Here is a 19,726-nt window from a genome sequence, read left to right on the forward strand (position 1 = left end):
CAAGCCAACACACTCCAAAACCTCCTCCACAATCCATTTATGGTCATGGAACTGAAGGCTGCCCTCAACCACACCTGAGAGGCCTAAATGACTGTCAATCAATAACACCAATAAAAACGAAAAGTATAAAAAAAAGTTGGAAGGTCCCCTGGCCCCAATGAGGTAATGGCTCATTTAAGACAATGACACGCCAGGGGAACGGTCGCCATGGACACAGACGAAGACGAGGTAGGTGATTACCAGTCTCGTGTGATGTGGTATACGGGTGTAATCGGGCCACAACCAAGTTACGACATGGTTTAAAAGTAGTGATTACGATGAGTAGGCTGAATAAATACAGGAAACTGAATCATGGGAGAGTGAATCCAAACTGGTGGAGGAGTGAAAGCTCACGAGAGAGTGAGTTCACGGGTGAAGTGAAGGTGGTCTGTTTAAGACTAACCCGTACTAAATCTGCATTCCCTGCAGCCTGGTTTTAGCAACAAAGCGTTCTTTGTGTGTCCGGATCAGAACAATATAGAGGTTTAACCCGATACCGTTCGACTATTTTCTGTGCTGTCGTTCTTCTTACAGTTTGTGCCTTCTGTGTTTTTACACAAAGATAAGTGACCCAGACGTAATCATTTTATCAAACGGACTCATGAGTTTCGAGCTACTAAACAACATTTCCTCTACCCCCGCCCCGCGCATCCCCATTTTAATAGACCCAAACACAAATAAAATCATCCAAAAACAAAAAGGAGCTTTGAAAGTGAGGAAGCAGGTTTGAACTGGATCAACTTTATTACTTCGCAGCCAGGACCAGACAGGAGTCAGACTACCGACACACTACACAGTGAACAGCGGAGCGCGGTGCTCATAAATACATCATCCACACCGCTCCAGAACCGCGGAGCAGGCATCCGTTCTGCACTCAGTATCGTACATTAGATATCTTACATTATTCACACACAGGCTGAGGCCTGAGAAGCACATGATTCAACTCCCGCTTGCCGGTCATTTTGATAAACACTATTCCTACGCGGTCTAAACGCAGGCCGAGATTAAAAAACAAGCACTTAGATAGCTTTTGTGATGTTTTTGTATTAGTGCTTTTTTCGACCGTCTGACCCTAACCCTGATTTCTGTCTGGACTGGTCAGTGGGACAGCAGAGGTGACCACAGTTGGAGCTCACAATGCCAATTACTGGCCCTGGCACACCTACAGACCTGTGATTAACCTAATGAGCTACACCTGTGTTTTAGCCCCTACTGGCGCCCTTCTGTGGCAAAGGCCTACATGCCGTAGTTAATTAGATAATAGTGTTCAGTTGCTCTTTAGCTTTTCTCATAGATGCTTGGAAACACGGACCAGAACATATTAAAAAGCCGTGCCGCACTTCCATGAAAACGATGAAATAAATAGAAATACATCTAAATAAAAAATGCTTATATTACAAAGACAATGATGCAATCTCGTGTAAAACCTGGGTTATTTCCACCCCCCCCCCCGGTATCTCTGGGACATTCAGATAACAGACAAACAGACAAACAACAACACGATCCCCTCAGATTCAGGACATAAACACTGTAAATACACAGACAGGCGTACTCCCACATACACGCTTACGATCAACACAACGCAGACCGCGTCAATTTAAATATTTCCATAGGTAGTCACAGTCACCTTATTTAGTTAAAATTGTACATTATATACAGGGGTTTTTCCCAATACAGCGGTTCACATCCTGGCTGTATGTTACAGCAGAGAACTACGTACACTGAGTGTCTGTATCACATGTTTGTGTGGTTCATGCTGTCGATGTTTCAGTGTGTGTAAGAGCGTTTAGTGTTTTGCATTAAGAGATGAGATTAGGTGTGTGTTTGGGTTTGTGTGTCTGTGTAGTGTTTTTCATTGAGAGATAGCAGTGGGTGTGTGTTTGGGTATGTGCGTGTGCGTGTGTTTGGGGACAGGTTTGTGTGTGTTTTCTCTAGACCTCCACGGCGTTGTCAGAGCCAAGCCCTTGGGCCTGAAGTGCGTCCTCTCGCTTCATCTTCGGCTTCTCAGTCCTCGTGTGCCACACCAGCACCTGGACACACACAGACACACACACACACACACACACACACACAGACACACACACACAAGATTTACATTTACGAGCAATGCGGAAAGGACAGGGAAACAGGATGGAGGATTCGAACCAACAGAGTTTCGCTGTATTTTCTAGTCAAGGATTTGAAGATAAAACATTGTCACCCACATTTGGACACAATTCGAAACAGTCAGGTTTCTATCCACAAAAACATCTTCAGCTTTTTTGTATTCTCATTATTATATAATCATCATAAACACAACACAATTCATTTGATCATCACCAACCAATCTCCTCCATAGAAGTTTTATATGTGGGCTAACTGATCGGAATTGTCTGGCCATAAAGATAACAGATAACAGCCAATGACCATTACCATTGGCTAGAACAAAGGGCGGGCTCTAGCTACACTCCCAGCCAATCAGCTGCCAGTGACTCATCCCTGTGGAGGACCTGATGTTCCAACGGTGGACCAGGGCAGTCCTCCGACGCCCTCACCTTGGAGCAGTTGTCCGCCCGGGGCTCCAGCTCCTCCATGGTGACCACCCCCTGGAGGAAGCTGCTCTCCAGGAAGCCCATTGGCGCGTTCCCGTCAAAGCAAGCGTCCGGATTGGCCAGGACCGACTTGAGGGAGACCGCGAAGCCGGCCATGTCCAATGGGAAGGGACGGCTGGGCCTCCAGCCGGTGTGGAAGCGCACCACCTTTGGACGAGACCCAATGCTATAACACTGGCCGCTCATTTTATCAATGCACATATATTACAATTATACTATTGTATCCTATAATCAATAATAACATCAACCTTAGCTAGCACACAGAGACCTGAGGACTGCATTTCGTTTTTCATGTAAATGTTAAATGACAATTAATGCATCCTTGATCCTGTTGTGTTGATGGAACACATTGTTTTGTTGACAATGTGTTGTAATTTAGTTGGGGTTCACTGATAAGGATTAGCCAGATCCACCAGACTACCCAACTCATCACGTTTCACTTCTTATGACAAATGCACTTATTGTAACAAATGCACTTATTGTAAGTCGCTTTGGATAAAAGCGTCTGCTAAATGCCCTAAATGTAAATGTAAAAAATCACGTAGTTATTCTAGTTACTACCCAACTCATCACGTTTCACTTCTTATGACAAATGTACTTATTGTAACAAATGCACTTATTGTAAGTCGCTTTGGATAAAAGCGTCTGCTAAATGCCCTAAATGTAAATGTAAAAAATCACGTAGTTATTCTAGTTATTTCAGTCCTTTAAAGGGGACATATTATACCACCAGGTGTGAGTGTGATTAGCCTTACGAGCCGTTTCGCCAATCTGCCCCATATGACATCACTAGTGGGCGTGTCCACCTGGATCAGTGCTGGATAGATCGGTCTACCAGCCTACCCAGTGGACTGAAGTGAATGTTGCTCATCTATCCAGCACAGATCTAGGTGGACACGGCCACTTGTGATGTCATATGGGGCAGATTTTCGAAACGGCTCGTAAGGCTAATCACGCTCACACCTGGTGGTATAATATGTCCCCTTTAAAACTGCTCTTAACCCCTCAGTTGACCTTCATTTAAGACCAGATTTAGCCTCTTTGCACTGCTTCTAACTTCTCCTCCACAAGTCTGGTGTCTTGTAGTTGTATGTGGTCTGTCTAACGTGTCCTAAATACACTTTATACCATGTGAAACAAGTTGCTATGGAAAAACAAAGTCATTTGAATTGAATGAATAACTCCTTGTGAGCCAAAATGAAGTGAGTGTCGAGTTAGCTTTGTGAAGGTAGCACATCCTCTGCTATCATTCGACTGGTGCTTCTCCTTTACTGGGGGCGAGGGACACAGCAGAGACCCACCTTTCCCCCCTCCACCACGGGCCTCTCGTAGCGCATCCCCCCCACCAGACCCACCGGCCACACCGACACCCGCTGGGTGCCACGCATCTGGGGGGAGGAGGGGGGAGGGGGGGGGGAGAAGACAGATAGAAACGGTATCATGTAAAAGGTACGGACAGACTGAACGCGTTATGTGCCTAGGATTACGGGCGTAACGCGCCTAACCTGCCGCTTGATCGTTGTGTTTCACAAAAATGGTTCAACGCGCCTACGCAGCTAGACGAGCCCGGCCAACACTTATTTTCCCCCGCTACTTTTCTTTTGCTCCACAGACATGGCTGAGATCACCACCGTCGCTGCGCTGTATTTGTTGTGGGAGTTCGAGGAGAGTAGGAAACCCAAACGCCGTCGTGTTTTGGGTGCATGACATCCTCCGTAGGCGCTCACAGCTGGGTGAGTTTCACCACCTCCTCCAGGAACTCCGCCTGGATGTCGGGCGGTTCCAGCCGTATTTTCGGTTGGTCATGTTCCGCCATGACTGGGGCCATGTTCGATGACCTGCTACCCCGGGTTGGTGCCAGGATCTGTCAGGACAGGACAGGACACCAACTACAGGCCCTCCATATCAGTTGCGGAGCGCCTGTCCTCCGTCTCTCTGCCAGTGACGTTGGGTCAAGCTCAACGCTGATTGGCTATCGCGGCTAAGCGTCACTCGTAGGAGCGTAAAAAGTTACATTTTTTGAACCCCGCGGGTAGGTGCGTTCAGGTGCGTTATTTAGGTGCGTAAAACGCGTCCAAAGCGCCTAACGCGCTGCTTTAGCGCGTGTAACGCATCTAGCGCCTTAACCAATGGTTCCTCATGCAAAAATGCTGATTTTCTACGGCTCTAACGCGCGTAACGCGTTCAGTGTGGCCGTACCTTAAGACAGAAGCACTCACTATTTAAAGTCTTTGAATCCCATGAAAAAAGCTACTTCACTGCAATTAATTATGATTATTATGACCTTTATGAATATTATTATTAATAAGAAATCAAACATCATATCACCTTATCAAAGAGCTACACTGAGTGGAAGAGCATGCAGACTTAAGAAACCCTTAGAGCTCCCAAAGATGGATAAACTTTCTCTACTTCCCTGAAGTTGACATTTTTGGCAACATCACATGTTGAAAAATACACCTTCAAATGCAGCTCTGTAATTCTCCCCCGACCATGCAAGATTAATGTGGTCGGTACATTCATCGGATAAACGTCTGATAACGCAACATCCGCCCCAGGCCCGTAACTCCCTTGTCGCTGCGCCCTCTAGTGGCCAGATAGAGCACGGCAGGCCACCGCCACCTACCTCCTGAAACAGCTGGATGCTGTAGGTGTTGTCGTCGTCAGCGAAGTAGACCACCCCCTGCTGGCTGTCTGCTCCCTGTGGGGCCCTCCTGTCCTCCCTGAGCCACCGTAGGCCCTCGTTCCTCTGCTCGGCCCCCCGTGGCTTCAGCCAGCTGGGGTCACCCTGGAACAATGACATAACGGTGATATAAGCCCTCGGGACGGCAGCCATCTTCTTTGTCACCCAAATAAACGACTATTCACCCTTTATGAATAGTGATCAAACCATATTTAATAAGCACGTAGGCGCGTGCGTGCGTGCGTGCGTTCGTGCGCTCACGTCCTGCAGCTTGCGCTCCTTGGGCGTGGCCGTGTGCAGGTGGGTGTAGGCCAGGCCGCTGTCGGCCAGCAGGCCGGCCACCAGGGGGGTCTTGTGGGGCGAGTCCTCCACCAGCACCCAGTGGAGCTGGGGCACGTGGAGGAACGTCTGGGACAGGCGGGTCAACTCAGCCTTCTGCACAAACCTGGAGGGGGAGGGAGGGAGGGAGGGAGGGGGAGAGAGAGGGAGGGGGAGAGAGAGACAGAGAGAGAGAGAGAGAGAGACAGAGACAGAGACAGAGAGACAGAGACAGAGAGTGAGAGGTAAATCAGTGATTGTGGTTTTCGTCAGTTATAACACAAAAGCCATCAAGTAAACAATCATTTTGAATCCACTTTCAAACCAGTTCCAGAAATGTCATCCATGAATAAAACAAAGAGAGAGACACCAACCGAGTTTGAGTGAGTGAGTGAGTGGACTGAGGAGAGGGGGATATATAATACTACCCACTACTAAACAGAGCCTAGAGAGCGGTCTACCTCGAGTAGGTCGGGGTAATAACGAAGATGGTGGGCAGAGTGGACTTCGGCGCCTGATGGGGGGATTTGGTCGCCTCCAACTTCTTCATCTGCTCCTCAAGGCGGTGCAGCTCCCCCCGCAGCCGGGAGATGGTACGATCCTTGGGCAAGTCGTGCTCCGTGCAGTCACAGCGCTGACCTGGAGGACAGGGTGGATTAGGACCACATATTGGATATAGTTCGGGTGGAGCGTTGGTGGTGTTGTTTTGCGTGAGGTCGGCTCACCCAGCTGCATCAGAGCGTAGACCAGACCCATGAGGGACACCATGAAGTAGAGCACAAACACGGTCTTCAGCTTCAGCCTCATTCCCGTTGCCTTGAGGTCTACAGCGATAAAGTAAGAGAATGTAATGGTATCACAATATACATTGGTATGAAAAGTTTGTTCGCACCGACTGAAGCGATATAACGGACCACACGGTCTTCAACGTCAGCCTCATTCCCGTTGCCATTGAGTTCTACAGCAATAAAGTAAGAGACCATATCAGGAACGGCAATAATAATGTTGGCCGCAAAGCATTGGCACTGAATGATGATTCAGAACCTGTACTGCTTTGCAGAGAAGGATCAACTGCAAGGATTGTGTTTCTCCCTGTGGTTAACCAATTGACAGACAGCGTGTTTAGGCAGGCCGCTAGCTACTGTAAACAGGCACATGAACTAGTACTAACAAGCGATATATTACGCAAATGAAAGCATCGTCAAACACTACTCGCAGATTCGTAATCACCCTCCCAATGTACGATCCTAAACTGTATCAGCATATGTATCGTTGATTACTTACCAAATCCAATACAAATAAAAAGACCTCTGCGAAAAGATCTTATTAGTTCATGTCAACGTTGAGACGAGCATAAAAAGCATCGCAATGAAGATTGGAAATCATTCATTCTACCAGCTAGTCACCAGAAACGTAGGAGTTTTTTCTGAGTGGAGTACCAACAACTTCCGGTTATGGTACAACGCGTAAACGATTCCTACAATGCTAGCACCATGGCAATGGTTCCGCCTGCATATAACTTAAAACTCATTAATTTCCCTAATAGGCCTGACATGATAAAAAAAAATGCTCTGAAATATAAAGAAATTCAATCGGTAGAAAAGGCTGATTTAAGTCCATAGCTGATTCAGGATGTCCAAAAGAAAAACATGGAATCTAGTACATGAAGAACAAGCAGAGGCCTACACATAGAAGTCAAACAACTTTCCTTTATTTGTAACATACAAATAAACACTGACAAGGCCAAAATGACATATTTTCCCTTTCATTGTCGGATAACCACAAGACGAGAACACTTTTTTCAAACAATGAAGTTTTCTTTTTAAATGTCATTTTAGAAAAAACTAGTGTTCACCTGTAAAAGGCCAAATCAAACTTAAAAATGGACCTGGAACAGCCTATATACACACAGACACACACAGAAAGAGACAAGAGAACTGGGTAGGAAAGGTTGAGGTGGCGGTGAGAGGGTTGGAAATTAAAAATAATTTGACACGATCATTGAGTACAACCTTTTTTTTTTTCCTCCATAAAAAGTGGGCAGTTAAAAAAAATAATAAATGGGTCAATTTCCATTGATGAGTAAAAAGAAATTAAATGAGAAAAAAGAGTCTATTTCTAATATCGTATTTCATTGACATTTGTTGTTGTTGAGCTACTTTCTACCTGTGCACAAGCCTTTCCCCACAATAGGAGCTTAGCGTATGAAGCTCACTCCAGTACCATCACTGATTTAAGGCCGTCACCCCCTGCTGTGCACATACCGAGGACATGGAGCAGGGAAAATACTTTTTAGTCCCAAAGGTATGAATGTAATGGTATCACAATATACAAGGGTATGCAAAATTAGTTTGCACTGACTGACAATGCCACCTGAAGTCAGTTATCAAGCGATATAACGGACAACAGACACGCCGAGAGACATACACAAAGAAGAATTGATCTCTACTAAAAGGGAAAAAGTTGATGTAACCCGGCCAGGCCATCCCAAATGATTTGACTCCAGAGTCAAGATCGGATGCCTCTTTCTCTAACTGACTAACATGGCTGGAACATCATATGGACGTTTTTACAGTTTAAATAACCTGAGTGTGAGAGAAACAGATTGAGACTCCGCCAGTAAATAAGATGTTGCTATATACATGCCCATGCCACATATTTTGTAATTTTTCAGGTGGCGTAAGGAATAAGCCTTGAGCAAAAAAAAAAAATTGTTGTTACTTTTGCTCTTTCCAAGAAACTGTAAAAAAAAAAAATCGACTTCCAACTCCATGAAATGAAATGACCTCTCGTGTTGCTGTCCATATAACACTGAACTGAATCTCGGAACTACATTATCCACTTGGTTTATTTGGGAAAACTAAAAAATGAATTTACTCTTAAAGAAAACCTCAATCAATGAGCCACGTTTCCGGGATGACAGTTCCTTAAAAAAATAATTCTACTTTACAGTACTAGCCAGTGGTGTTCAGTTTACTACCGACTTAAAAGTCTTAAAAAATGAGTCCTTTCCACTGACTGTCAGCCCCCCTGGCGAACTTAAACAAGGAGAACCACCCTTCTAGGGTGAAAGGTCAAGGGAGAGCCAACAAAGAAAGGGGATTCTAACATAATCCCACAGTTTTTCTTAAAATGTGGGTTTGACTAACAAAACCGACAGACTGACCTAAACATCAGTTCACCTTGGATCACCCGTTTGGGTTTTTATATGAGCGGCAGAAGATTTCGAATCCGACAACTGAAAATGATTGAAAAAAAAGGAAATCAAATGGTTATATCCTCCAAGATACTTTAATGAACATGGATTCACTTAGAAAATGTGTACTAAAAAAGATGGGAGACAGGGTGAGAAATGTCAAACTATCGTATACACCTGAAGACACCTTGACCAGAACTGCTCACGCTAAAACCCTGGTGAAGACGATTTTTATTATCATTATTTAGGATTATCATAAACATCATTTTCAAACTTTGTCATGCAAGCTCTATTTGATAAGCATGTCAGGTGGGACCTAACCAAACGGAAATAGAGAGTGAGAGCGAGCGAGAGAGAGAGAGAGAGAGAGAAGCGACCAGGAGAAAAAGGGCCTAAATGTTCTGAAAATAACATCCATCCATCGCCTAACCAGAGATCCCTCCATCCAGTCATAAAAAAAAAACTAAACACTGAAAACCAAGACGCCAAGGCAGTACGACGGTGACGTAAACTTCCGGGGCTAAAATCAATATGATTCACTTATGGGGACGAAGACCAGGGTAGGAGAGGAGTGTACGTTGGGTGGGTTTACAAAGACAGGAAGGAGAAAAAAAAAAAAAGTACAGCTTGGTATCGGAAACCGGGTGCGGGAGGGGATCGGGGTAACGTGGGCAGTACGAATCGAGAGGAGACGCCGTGAAGACGGAGAACGGGGACCGTACGGGGGAAGCGTGATGCGTTCTCACGACTGCAAAACAAACAAGGCGGAGGGACTTCGAAACATGATCACGAAAAACCCCGCTTGACTTGAGCCCACGGGTAGCAGCTCATCAACAGAGATGGAGGGAGGCGGGTGGAAACAGAAGACAGTAATATCGCACGGTTAAGCTCAAAATGAAATGTACACAAATGAAATGGTTAAACTCCCGTCGGTGGGGTGTGGTGGGGGGGTATCGGGGGGGGGGGGGGGGGGGGTTTGCTCTCCCCATGAAGAGCGTTTGGATACAGTGCAGGATACCGAGCGAGAGGAGCAGAGGTTTGTTAGTTGATTCATGGAGGGAACAGAATATGAGGTGGAGGGTGAGACTGAGTCGGGCTATGGGAAAAGATCCCTGTTGGTCTGCCTTCCTAAGAACTGGGGGAGGTGGGGGGGGAGGACTATAAACAGCCAGACGAGTGGGGGAGACGAGGGTAGTGGCAGAGTTCATGAAAGGGTGGTAAACAGAGTGCCGTGTCTGAAAGCTCACGCTGACTACCAACGACTAGCAGGGACGTACACACTCGTGCAAACACACACACACACACACAAAATTAAAATAAACCTATCAACACAGAACTACTGGATCCATAATGCAACACCATTCATCTGCAGCCAGGTGTGGTGTGTTCCACCATTTTGGCTGCAATTTCATTTTCATTTTTGAAATCCATTCAATTGTTCTGAGAGGGGGGGGGGAATTCAAAATGGCTGCTTGACAGTGGGCAGAGTGAGCTTTCACACACAGCTGTCAAAGTTGCTGGTTTGTTCTTTTTCGATTTGTTTTTTTCTCTCTCTCTTATTCTTGTTTTCTGTCGTTAAACCGATCGGCCAATGAGGCTGCGGGGGGGGGGGAGGTCGTCGTTGTCACGGCGGCCAGCCAATCAGTGGCAGCAGCCTCCGCAGTGCCCGCCCCCGTGGGTGTGTCCGGTCACCGCCTCGCCGTGCTTGGTCCGCCGGCTCAGGATCTCGTAGGAGCAGTCGTCGCCACAGCAACCAGACATGCTGGGCGAGGTCTCGTCAATCTCAAATCTTGAGGGGCGGGAAAAAGAAAAAGTGGGCGGGGATTAAAAACGGGAGCCAATACCCTTAACACTTCATTTCGTTTGGTTGCATAGAGCTATTAATTGGACATTGTGCCAGCAGGTGTGAGTGTGACTGTCCGTTACAAGCCGTTTTGAAAATCTGCCTCTTTTGACATCACCAGCGGGCGTGTCCACCTAGATGTGTGCTGGATAGAGCAGTCTACTGGCCTTCCCAGTGGGCTGTAGCAAACGTTGCTCATCTATCCGTCATATATCTAGGTGGACACGGCCACTTGTGATGTCAGAAGAGGCAGATTTTCAAAACGGCTTGTAGTGGCTAATCACACCCCCACCTGGTGGTATAATAGGTCACCTTTAATAGAGGGCTGTTAGCAATAGTAGGGAGCGGGCACAAACAGGTATGGCCTCAAGGTAATAATGTGTCTGCAGGTATGTCAGGAGTTAACCTCATGAGGTACACCTGTGTTTCCCCCCCCCATCCGAGCTCTGCCAGGCGACTTACTGTAAAGCTTCTCTGAAGAACTGGTAGGCTCCGTGGTTGTGTTTGAATACCGTCAACATCACCTTCTTCATCTGTGTGCTGGAGAGGAGGGCACAATGGGGTCAGGGGAAACACCGACATCTACTGGCCGAGAGCAGCATTACGTGAGTGGTAGCCAGGGTCGGATATTATCTTGTTGACATTTTACCCGCCATAGTGGGACGATATGCGTCGGCAAAGCATTTGTTTGAATATGCAACCCTGATTTCCATCCAAACAACCCTGGTTGTAGTCTGTCAATAAAACAGTTTTCAGTATATAGCCACAGAAGCTCAGATGAGTCTCTCCTTTACGAAGAAAGACTGTAAACCAAGACCTCTTTTACCACAAATTCAACGGTCAGACCACTATCCAATCAGTACAGGTTTTACCTTAATCAAAACATACTAATTAAAAGTATGCTTTTATATTCTGTGTATCTGCTGAAAAGAACCATACCAATGCTTCCATGAACCATAGTAATAGCTATCCCAACATTGCTCTCTTTCAAAAACCTTTCCTCCTTGTGTATTAAAGCGACAGAGCGTACACACCTGTTGGCAATGAGCTGGAGGATCTGGATGAGGAACTTGCCCAGTCCTTTTCTCCGCACTCTGCTCTCCAACTGCACCTCGTAACTGAAAATAAGAGACAAACTATTATCATTTGACAGAGAGGTTCGATGAGTCAAATGATGACTTTGCGCTACGCAACATGCACGCAACTTCAGCACGGGACTTATCGAGAGAGAGGGAGAGGAAAAGGGCTCTTATTGTGAAAGAGGCGTCAAAGCCTTACCAGTAGAGCACCTCCTCCCCGCACTCCACGTCGAAGCGGAAGTGGGAGAAGGCGACGGGGGCGGAGTCAGAGTCGCGGGCCAGCAGGTACCACGCCCTCTCGTCCTTCATCTCATCCCTCTTCTCCCGCTCCTTCCAGCCCCACTCGCTCTGCTCGTACCTGCGGAGCACCGGGAAGGAGGAGCGTCAATCCCAGGGAGGCGCGTTGCTTGATGGTGCAGTGTGTGTGTGCGACGCGTGTGTTTGTTGATTGTGTCTCTTTTTAGCTACTAGTCATTCGCCCCCTTTAGATTAAAATTGCAGTTTTTTTTCTCGGCTAAAATAAAACGACTGAATAGGAAAACGTTTAGCAGTTTTTGTGTGTACTCACAGGGTCTGCATGTTGGCTCTGGTGAGTTCGTACGCCCACTCCACAGACAGAGGGTTGAGAGTGGACACTCGCTTGCACTCTATCTGCAGGTTCAACCTGGACGGCAGCAACACAGGGTCAAACTCAAGACAGCTTAAACACATCCAATAGATGCATACATCCGTACAAACACACGTTGAGAACAGCTAGTAGATAGCACTTACCCATTTCTGTCGTACTTTTTGAAGACAGGGAAGGCCGCCAGTGGATCATCCAGCTATGGAGGGGGACACATCAAATAACATGAGCCAGGAAGGTTCTGGGTTCAATCCCCAATATGAACACACAGTATATCTGTAGAGCATCCTATAGGAAGACGCCCAACTCCTAATTTAGGAGGAGTAGATGCCCTATTCACTAGCAATTGTAAATGCATGGTCCTCGTTTCTTTGAGCATGCTTACTGTACCGTCAGCAGTATATTGTCATTTCTCTTTCTTCTGACAAATATATGGTTATGACTATGGTTATGATTGAAGTGTCTGCTGAATGACTGAATTGTTATCGTTAACTGCATCTACCGCTATAAATTCCCTCCCTTGAAATGCCATTAACATTTAAAAAAATACGCCCAATATAACTGTGGTTACAAGCAAACTTATAGGAAGTGGTCGGAAACGGCATGCATTTCAGGTAGGTATAAACCCACATCAAACATCCATTAAATCCATATCAGAGCTAAAGTCAACAAAGAATGGGGCGCATTACAGCATCTTCAACCAAAAGGTTGAATCTTGGTTTGTAAACAAGGAAAGATGAATAAATGCTTAGTTTCATCCCCATTTAGTCTTTTACAACCCATTAGCTATCTCAAGGCACTGCACTGCATTAGCATAAACTTTCAGCCATAATGGCCATTTATTGATTAAAAAACCCACAAACGTCTGAATTCCTTGAACTTCCCACTCGGCTCCCTTTGGTCATGTCCCCTTACCCTATTGGTCAACGTCCCCTTTCCCCCTCCACCCTATTGGTCAACGTCCCCTTTCCCCCTTCACCCTATTGGTCAACGCCCCATTTCCCCCTTCCCCTATTGGTCAACCCCCCTTTCCCACCTAACGCTATTAGTCAAAGTCCCCTTTTGCCCCTCCCCTTATTGGCCGAGGTCCCCTTGTCCCCCTCAAATTGTTGGCTGAGGTCCCCTTATCCCCCTCACCTTATTGGCCAAGGTCCCCTGTCCCCCTCACCTTATTGGACGAGGTCCCCTTGTCCCCCTCACCTTATTGGCCAAGGTCCCCTGTCCCCCTCACCTTATTGGCTGAGGTCCCCTTGTCCCCCTCAAATTATTGGCCGAGGTCCCCTTATCCCCTCACCTTATTGGCCGAGGTCCCCTTCCCCCCTCACCTTATTGGCCGAGGTCCCCTTATCCCCTCACCTTATTGGCCGAGGTCCCCTTCCCCCCTCACCTTATTGGCCGAGGTCCCCTTATCCCCTCACCTTATTGGCTGCATCCACCTTTGCGCAGACGGCGTCCATCGCCGCCCTTTCCTCCTTGCGCCTCTCCTTCTTCTCCTTCGCTCTGTTCGATTTTCTCTGGGGGAAGGAAAGACCGTCTTTAATAGAGTGGATTTTTCCATAGATTTTGGGGCAAATTACCCAATACCTAATCACATTTGGCCATGTCCCCGTTTGTGGGCCATAAGAGTATGGCCCACAAACCTTTCACTGCATGTCCTGACAAACAAAAACCTTTGAATCATACTATCCTTACAAGGCCAGGACTCCTGGTTCTGTAAGTACTGAGCACACACTCTTCACAGTACAGTACCCCGAATACAAGTTGAATTATTAGCAGCCAGCGAAAGGGTCCACTTAAGTTTTATTAGACAAGTGACTATATAAACATAGCAAATATTTGGTTGCATTCTTAAGCTCTCATTGAATACTGATTGAACACTCAAAATCGCTACAGTGCTATTGAATAAACATTAAAACACACATGACACAATTGCAGACTGCGTTGTGTACTATGGGAACACACACAAGTAATTACTTGTCGTGCTGTGTGTCGTTATCGTCAATATATCGGAGGGAATTTCACATTACTTAGAGTCAGTGGAAACATGATGTTACCAGTGAAGGGTAACAACGTGCTCACTGTCCAAGCACAACACGATCATTAGGTTTGGCCCAGTCTGGAGTCTCGTCCATACAAGCCCAGGAAAGGGTAACAATTCGTGGAAGGAATGCACTCAGATGGGTTGACAAATTCAGCGGAAAAAGCCCGGGGAAAAGTACAAGGCTCGGTCTGGGTAATCTCGGGACTCGGGGAAAACACGTGGATCGGGTTATCTGCAGTGAAAGTGAGGGATCAACTATTCTCGGATACAAAAAAAAACATTCCGAGTTCAGAGCACACTCGTAACTTCACTACATCTTAAGCCCCACAGAGGTCAGACGCAGGCAGGTGTGTTGGGGAGATCGGGCCTAGAACACAGGCCATGGTGGCATGGTGGGGTGCCGACAGGACCACACTACTCTGGGGATCCATGCACACGAGAAGCCAGGAAGGCACACACGTCAAAAAAATGGACTCCTCTGTGACTAGCAAGCTAGCAATGTCATCGCACTCAGATTCATCCTAATAATAAATATCCTCTGTGCTGAGGATCGCGTGGTACGATCCCACTCTTTCGGTTTATCAAAAAAAAAGTTAAATCAACAGGAAACGGCACGTTTAACGTGCGAAAGCAGGGGGGGATCCCAGCAGCTAAAAACGAGCTAGCCAGGGCTAACAGCACTAGCACAGCAACTCTCCCTCCTCCATCCACCATCGTCTCTCTCTCCCTTCCTCGCTCTCTCGGCTTTCTCTCGCTCCCACTCCATCATACGTTCACAGGATCACCAGCAGCAGCAGAGGCAGCAGCGGGCTTTGTTCGTGTACCCCCCAAAACACACGCATTCACACACACACACCTTCCAACAACATCCACCAAAGGCTGACAAAACTCACCCCCATCACGCAGTGTTTCTCCTCTCCGACCACCGTGAAGAAGAACGCACACCTGGCAGCACCGAGAGCTATTTTGCTTACTGTGGCTGCTCGCTGAATGATTAGTACCGAAGTGGAGATTATAACAATGATAAGTGTGCTAAGGAGGCTAGCGGGCTAGCGAGCGCCGATGGGGGGGGAAATGATCGCTGAATGACTAGGCGGAGATTAAATGGACACATCAACATCGAAAAGTATGTCGTTTTATTTTTCTTTACGCCGGATTGGCGCCAAGAGTACACGGTTGAAATTGCGGGTCCGCTGCCCTTTCTTCCTCTCTCTCTCCTCCTTCCTCCCTCCCTCTCTTCTCCGTCTCTTGCAAATAGTTAAAGGTAGTTATCAGGATCCAAGGGTCCGAACGTACAGTAGGCCGTCCCCCTGGTGTTTACTGACCAATCATCGAAGGGTTTGCTACGCCATGTGGTGCCGCCTACTGTGCTTTAGGATTTGTGATTGGTCAATACCGGAGAGAGGGACCGCCCAATGTACGTTCAGACCCTTGGAACTTATGAACTATCACATAGTTAAAGCGCCAATAGCATTTCCTTCTTGGGGAAATGACGACAGGCACAAAGAGACCATCGGAGGGGTCAATAAAACGACAGAATATTGATCTGTGGGACGGTCGATCATCTCTTTACAATTTCGATTAATACTCTATTATTCTTAACAGTTAAGTATGGTCTCTAGGGATTGTGTGTGTGTGTGTGTGAGTGTGTGTGTGTGTGTGTGTGTGTGTGTGTGTGTGTGTGTGTATTTATTTAATTGAATATTTGGTAACCATATAGAAAAGTTGGTCACATTAATAGACAGATTTAAACAATCACGTTAAGGTATCACTGATTTTTGACACTGATTTTTAAACAAAGATGAGCAATCTGTGTTGACAATAAATGCGTTTTGATTGCACAAAGGTTGGAGGAAGATATAGATTCGTTATCGTCAAATAATATACTTGGTTTGTTTTGGGTACTTATAAGGTGCCCGTGCGGTAAATATTATAAAACATTGCCAGCCGGAAGGCCCCTTTTCTGATGCAGTTCCTGTCGTTATAATTCTGCAACACGTCCACTAGAGGGTAATAAAGAGTGATGAATTTACAGATGTTCGTTCCGAAACGTGCCCAGTGTCCAGTCTACATCGACCCTGGCCAGATTACGTGATTATGATTCGATGGGTCAAATATTGAATGGATTGGCTCTACCCATTTAACATTTTGAACCGAGTTAAATTTTTGTGTCGCCTTATCGCTTAAAAGTCACATACCATGAATGATCCTCAAGGTTATATTCTGTAACAGATCGTGGCACTTATGGAGAAGTCTCTTAACGGGGATTTTATGTTAATTATTACGCGCGAGGCCTTCTCACTTTTCCTTGGTTTAAATAAAAAATGAGCTATTGAGGTCTTTTCACGCGCACGCACACGTGCACGCAGACACACTCACACAGCCCTCCCGAGCACGCAGATGGCCCCGTTGGTAAGCCCCGCCCAGTCCTCTTTGTCTCTGGGTAATCTGTCACGCGGCCGTCGGGAGACAATTCATTTTCGGGGTTCGCGGAGGCCATGGAGTTTCTATCGAGTAAAAAAAGAATAAACCAAAAGTCCTTCAAAACGTTTATCAATCATTTTTTTTATTGTTGTTGGTCTTTGAAGATGTTACAATGTTATTGATCCATGGTTTACTTGTTTTGGTTTGGTATGTAGGCCTTTAGACTATAAACTCTAAATTATTCTGCAAGAAGGCCTCCGAATTATGATCCCTTCCCCCCTCTCCCAAGCCATAACTCTCTCACTCGCACACACACACACACACACACACACACACACACACACACACACACACACACACACACACACACACACACACACACACACACACACAGATACAAGGACACATAGTCAGTTTCTTTTGGAAGTATGTACATTTAACAAATATAAATTACTTATTCAGGTCGGGAGATATTACGGAATATGAGACCGATAGATAGACATGCAGATAGCAGGTAGACAGAAATACTGACATATATATTTGTATATAGATATAAATATAGATAGACATACAGGTAGCTAGACAGATGGGTGGCTAGAGAGAGAGAGAGAGAGCGAGAGAGAGAGAGAATTTATAAAGAGAGATAGATAGATAGACAGACAGGTAGCTAGACAGACAGGCGTTTGGATAGACAGACAGGTAGCTAGACAGACAGACATTTAGATAGACAGACAGGTAGCTGGACAGACAGACGGATGGATAGGCAGGTTGCGAGACGGACAGATGGATGATGGATGGATAGACGAACAGACAGAATGCATCTGTTGCAGGCCTTAGGATACAGGGACCGGATTAAACGAGGAGGTAGGCCGGCATAGGGGAGGGGCCGGCCAGACAGAGAAGGGATGCACCCACCGGAAGGAAGAGAGACAAGAGAGGGAGGGAGGGAGGGAGGGAGGGAGGGAGGGAGGGAGGGAGATCTAGACGGAATGGTATGTGGGAGAGAGAGAGAGAGGGAATTGTGAACGAGTGAGAGAGAAAGAGAATGGGCGATTGAGAGAGTGCAACCAAGAGAGTGAGAGAGAGGGAGGGAGAGAGAGAGGGAGGTTGTGATGAAGGAAGGGAGGGGTGGATCGTGATAGAGCGGTGGAGTGAGATCGAGAGATAGAGCGAGAGAGAGGGAAATTGTGAGAGAGAACGATAGAGAGAGCAAGTGTGTGAGATGTAATAGCAGAGAGAGAAAGAGAGAGAGAGAGAGAGAGAGAGAGAGAGAAAGAGACACAGAGAGGGAGATAGGGAGACAGAGAGCATTTCCTCTGTTTTCTCCACAGTAACCCACTCAACACTAATATGTCCTTCGTGGTCGGGGGGACAGGGAAACAACATGGGATGCATTGGCATCCGTGATAGTGTGCTAGGCCTATACGTGCACACACACTCTCTCTAGCAGTGAAGCGAGAACCAAACCCCAGGACCTGAACGCTTTTTAAAATGCGTTCAGCTTTTTCTCCGTCCTGTTCTGGGACTGCAGTCATCTAATGCAAACTCATCTGCAATCTATGTGACGCACAAACACATTAACGCAGACACACGCGTGCACACACACACACACATACACATGTTACAGCAAACATACATACAGTACATACATTCCCACAGTGAAAGGGTCCATTGTTTTTCACTAGTAGGTTACCAAATGCCAAATGCCAGCAACACAATGGTAATTTCCATGACAACCAAATGGGTCCGAGTGTTGGTAAAGAGACACATGTTGTGTGTGTGTTTCTGAGTGTGTGTGTGTGTGTGTGTGTGTTTGTGCATTTGTGTGTGTATGTTTGTGTGTGTGTGTAGTGAGTATGTGTGTGCGTGCATGTGGGTATGCGTGTGTGTGTGTGCATGTGTGTAGTGAGTGTACATGGGGAAGGCAGAGGTAGAGGAAAGGAAGAGTGAAGAAATTAGTGAGAGAGGGGGAGGGTAGCAAGAGAGAGAGAGAGAGAGAGAGAGAGGGAGGTGAAGGTATAATGTCGGCGAGGAGGAGAGAAACAAGGATAATAATGATAGAGTGCATCCTGGTGGGAAGAGAGAGAGAGAGTGCATAGCAAAACTGTAACTGCTAAGGGATATGGGAGACGGACGGCCGGATGGACGGCCAGATAGACACATGCCTGAATGCAATCAAAACATACAGGCATACACTTTCATAAACAAATACACCATAAGGCGAGTGCAGCCTTTATGTTAACTCAAGACGGAAGAACATGCAGGCCAAGAAGAGAGAGGACAAGCAGAAAAGAAGGCAAGGAGGGAGGAGACAAGAGAATAGGACGGAGAGAGGAGGGCAGAATTAGATTTTAGAGAGAGGAGAAGGAGGAGGGGATGTGAGAAGAAGGGGGAGGAAGGGAGAGGAAGGGGAGGAAGGGTTTGGAAATGAGAGAAAGGGAGAGGAGAGAAAGAGAAGGAGGAGTGGAGACAATGAGAGGGGTTAAGGGAGAAAAGAGGAGAAGGAGAGAAAAGGTGAGGAGGGGAGTAGAAGCAGAGAAAAGGAGAGGAGGGGAGTAGAAGCAGAGAAAAGGAGAGGAGAGGAGAGTGGAGGAAGAAGGTGGAGGGAGGGGGAGGAAGTGGAGAGGAGAGGGCGCAGAAGAGGAGAGGAGGAGGAGAGAGGAGAGAGAGTTTGGACAGAGCAATGTAGAAGAGCGCAGGAGTGCAGAGCAGGGGGGGAGGCGGGCGACAGACGCAAGAGAGGAAGTGAAAACCTGAGTGAGAAAAGAGTGAGATGTAAGAGTGAGATGTAAGAAGATGTAAACAGGCAGGAAAGAAAGAAGAAAGAGACCAGAGCAAGATAAGAAGGGGGGAGAGGAGCTGGAGGTGGAGGAGGAGGAGGAGGGGG

At 46.7% G+C, this 19,726-nt stretch overlaps 2 protein-coding genes across 3 annotated transcripts; both read right to left on the reverse strand.

Annotated features, from left to right (window-relative positions):
• Window positions 1-795: 795 nt before the first annotated feature.
• b3gat3 (beta-1,3-glucuronyltransferase 3 (glucuronosyltransferase I)) lies at window positions 796-7,056 on the reverse strand. Of its 2 annotated transcripts, none has more exons than XM_079758377.1 (8): window positions 6,916-7,056; window positions 6,357-6,455; window positions 6,093-6,270; window positions 5,575-5,758; window positions 5,257-5,418; window positions 3,932-4,018; window positions 2,574-2,777; window positions 796-2,069 (listed from the first exon to the last, which is right to left on the reverse strand). In XM_079758377.1, exons 2-8 carry the CDS (start codon window positions 6,436-6,438, stop codon window positions 1,971-1,973), a joined length of 996 nt encoding a protein of 331 aa, XP_079614503.1. In that variant the 5' UTR covers window positions 6,439-6,455; window positions 6,916-7,056; the 3' UTR covers window positions 796-1,970. The 2 variants fall into 2 exon arrangements, with proteins under 2 accessions (XP_079614503.1, XP_079614502.1); XM_079758376.1 differs by having other exon boundaries at window positions 5,521-5,758.
• Window positions 7,057-7,378: 322 nt separating this feature from the next.
• Window positions 7,379-15,618, reverse strand: naa40 (N-alpha-acetyltransferase 40, NatD catalytic subunit). The gene is made up of 8 exons (XM_079757794.1): window positions 15,309-15,618; window positions 13,793-13,888; window positions 12,521-12,573; window positions 12,318-12,413; window positions 11,949-12,107; window positions 11,705-11,788; window positions 11,133-11,210; window positions 7,379-10,616 (listed from the first exon to the last, which is right to left on the reverse strand). The coding sequence occupies exons 1-8, from the start codon at window positions 15,312-15,314 to the stop codon at window positions 10,469-10,471; spliced, it is 720 nt and encodes a 239-aa protein (XP_079613920.1). The 5' UTR covers window positions 15,315-15,618; the 3' UTR covers window positions 7,379-10,468.
• Window positions 15,619-19,726: the final 4,108 nt, after the last annotated feature.

The sequence above is a fragment of the Pollachius pollachius genome (assembly GCF_949987615.1).
Source record: "Pollachius pollachius genome assembly, chromosome: 20".
NCBI lineage: Eukaryota > Metazoa > Chordata > Actinopteri > Gadiformes > Gadidae > Pollachius > Pollachius pollachius.

Coding starts and splice junctions, on each gene's coding strand:
- b3gat3 (XM_079758376.1), bottom strand. CDS start 6,438: ATGAGGCTGAAGCTGAAGACCGTGTTTGTGCTCTACTTCATGGTGTCC. Junction 6,271..6,356: donor CTACGCTCTGATGCAGCTGG/GTGAGCCGACCT, acceptor CCTGTCCTCCAG/GTCAGCGCTGTGACTGCACG. Junction 5,759..6,092: donor ATTACCCCGACCTACTCGAG/GTAGACCGCTCT, acceptor CTCCCCCTCCAG/GTTTGTGCAGAAGGCTGAGT.
- naa40 (XM_079757794.1), bottom strand. Junction 12,414..12,520: donor AAAAAGTACGACAGAAATGG/GTAAGTGCTATC, acceptor GCTGCCGTCCAG/GTTGAACCTGCAGATAGAGT. Junction 11,789..11,948: donor GGGGAGGAGGTGCTCTACTG/GTAAGGCTTTGA, acceptor TCTTATTTTCAG/TTACGAGGTGCAGTTGGAGA.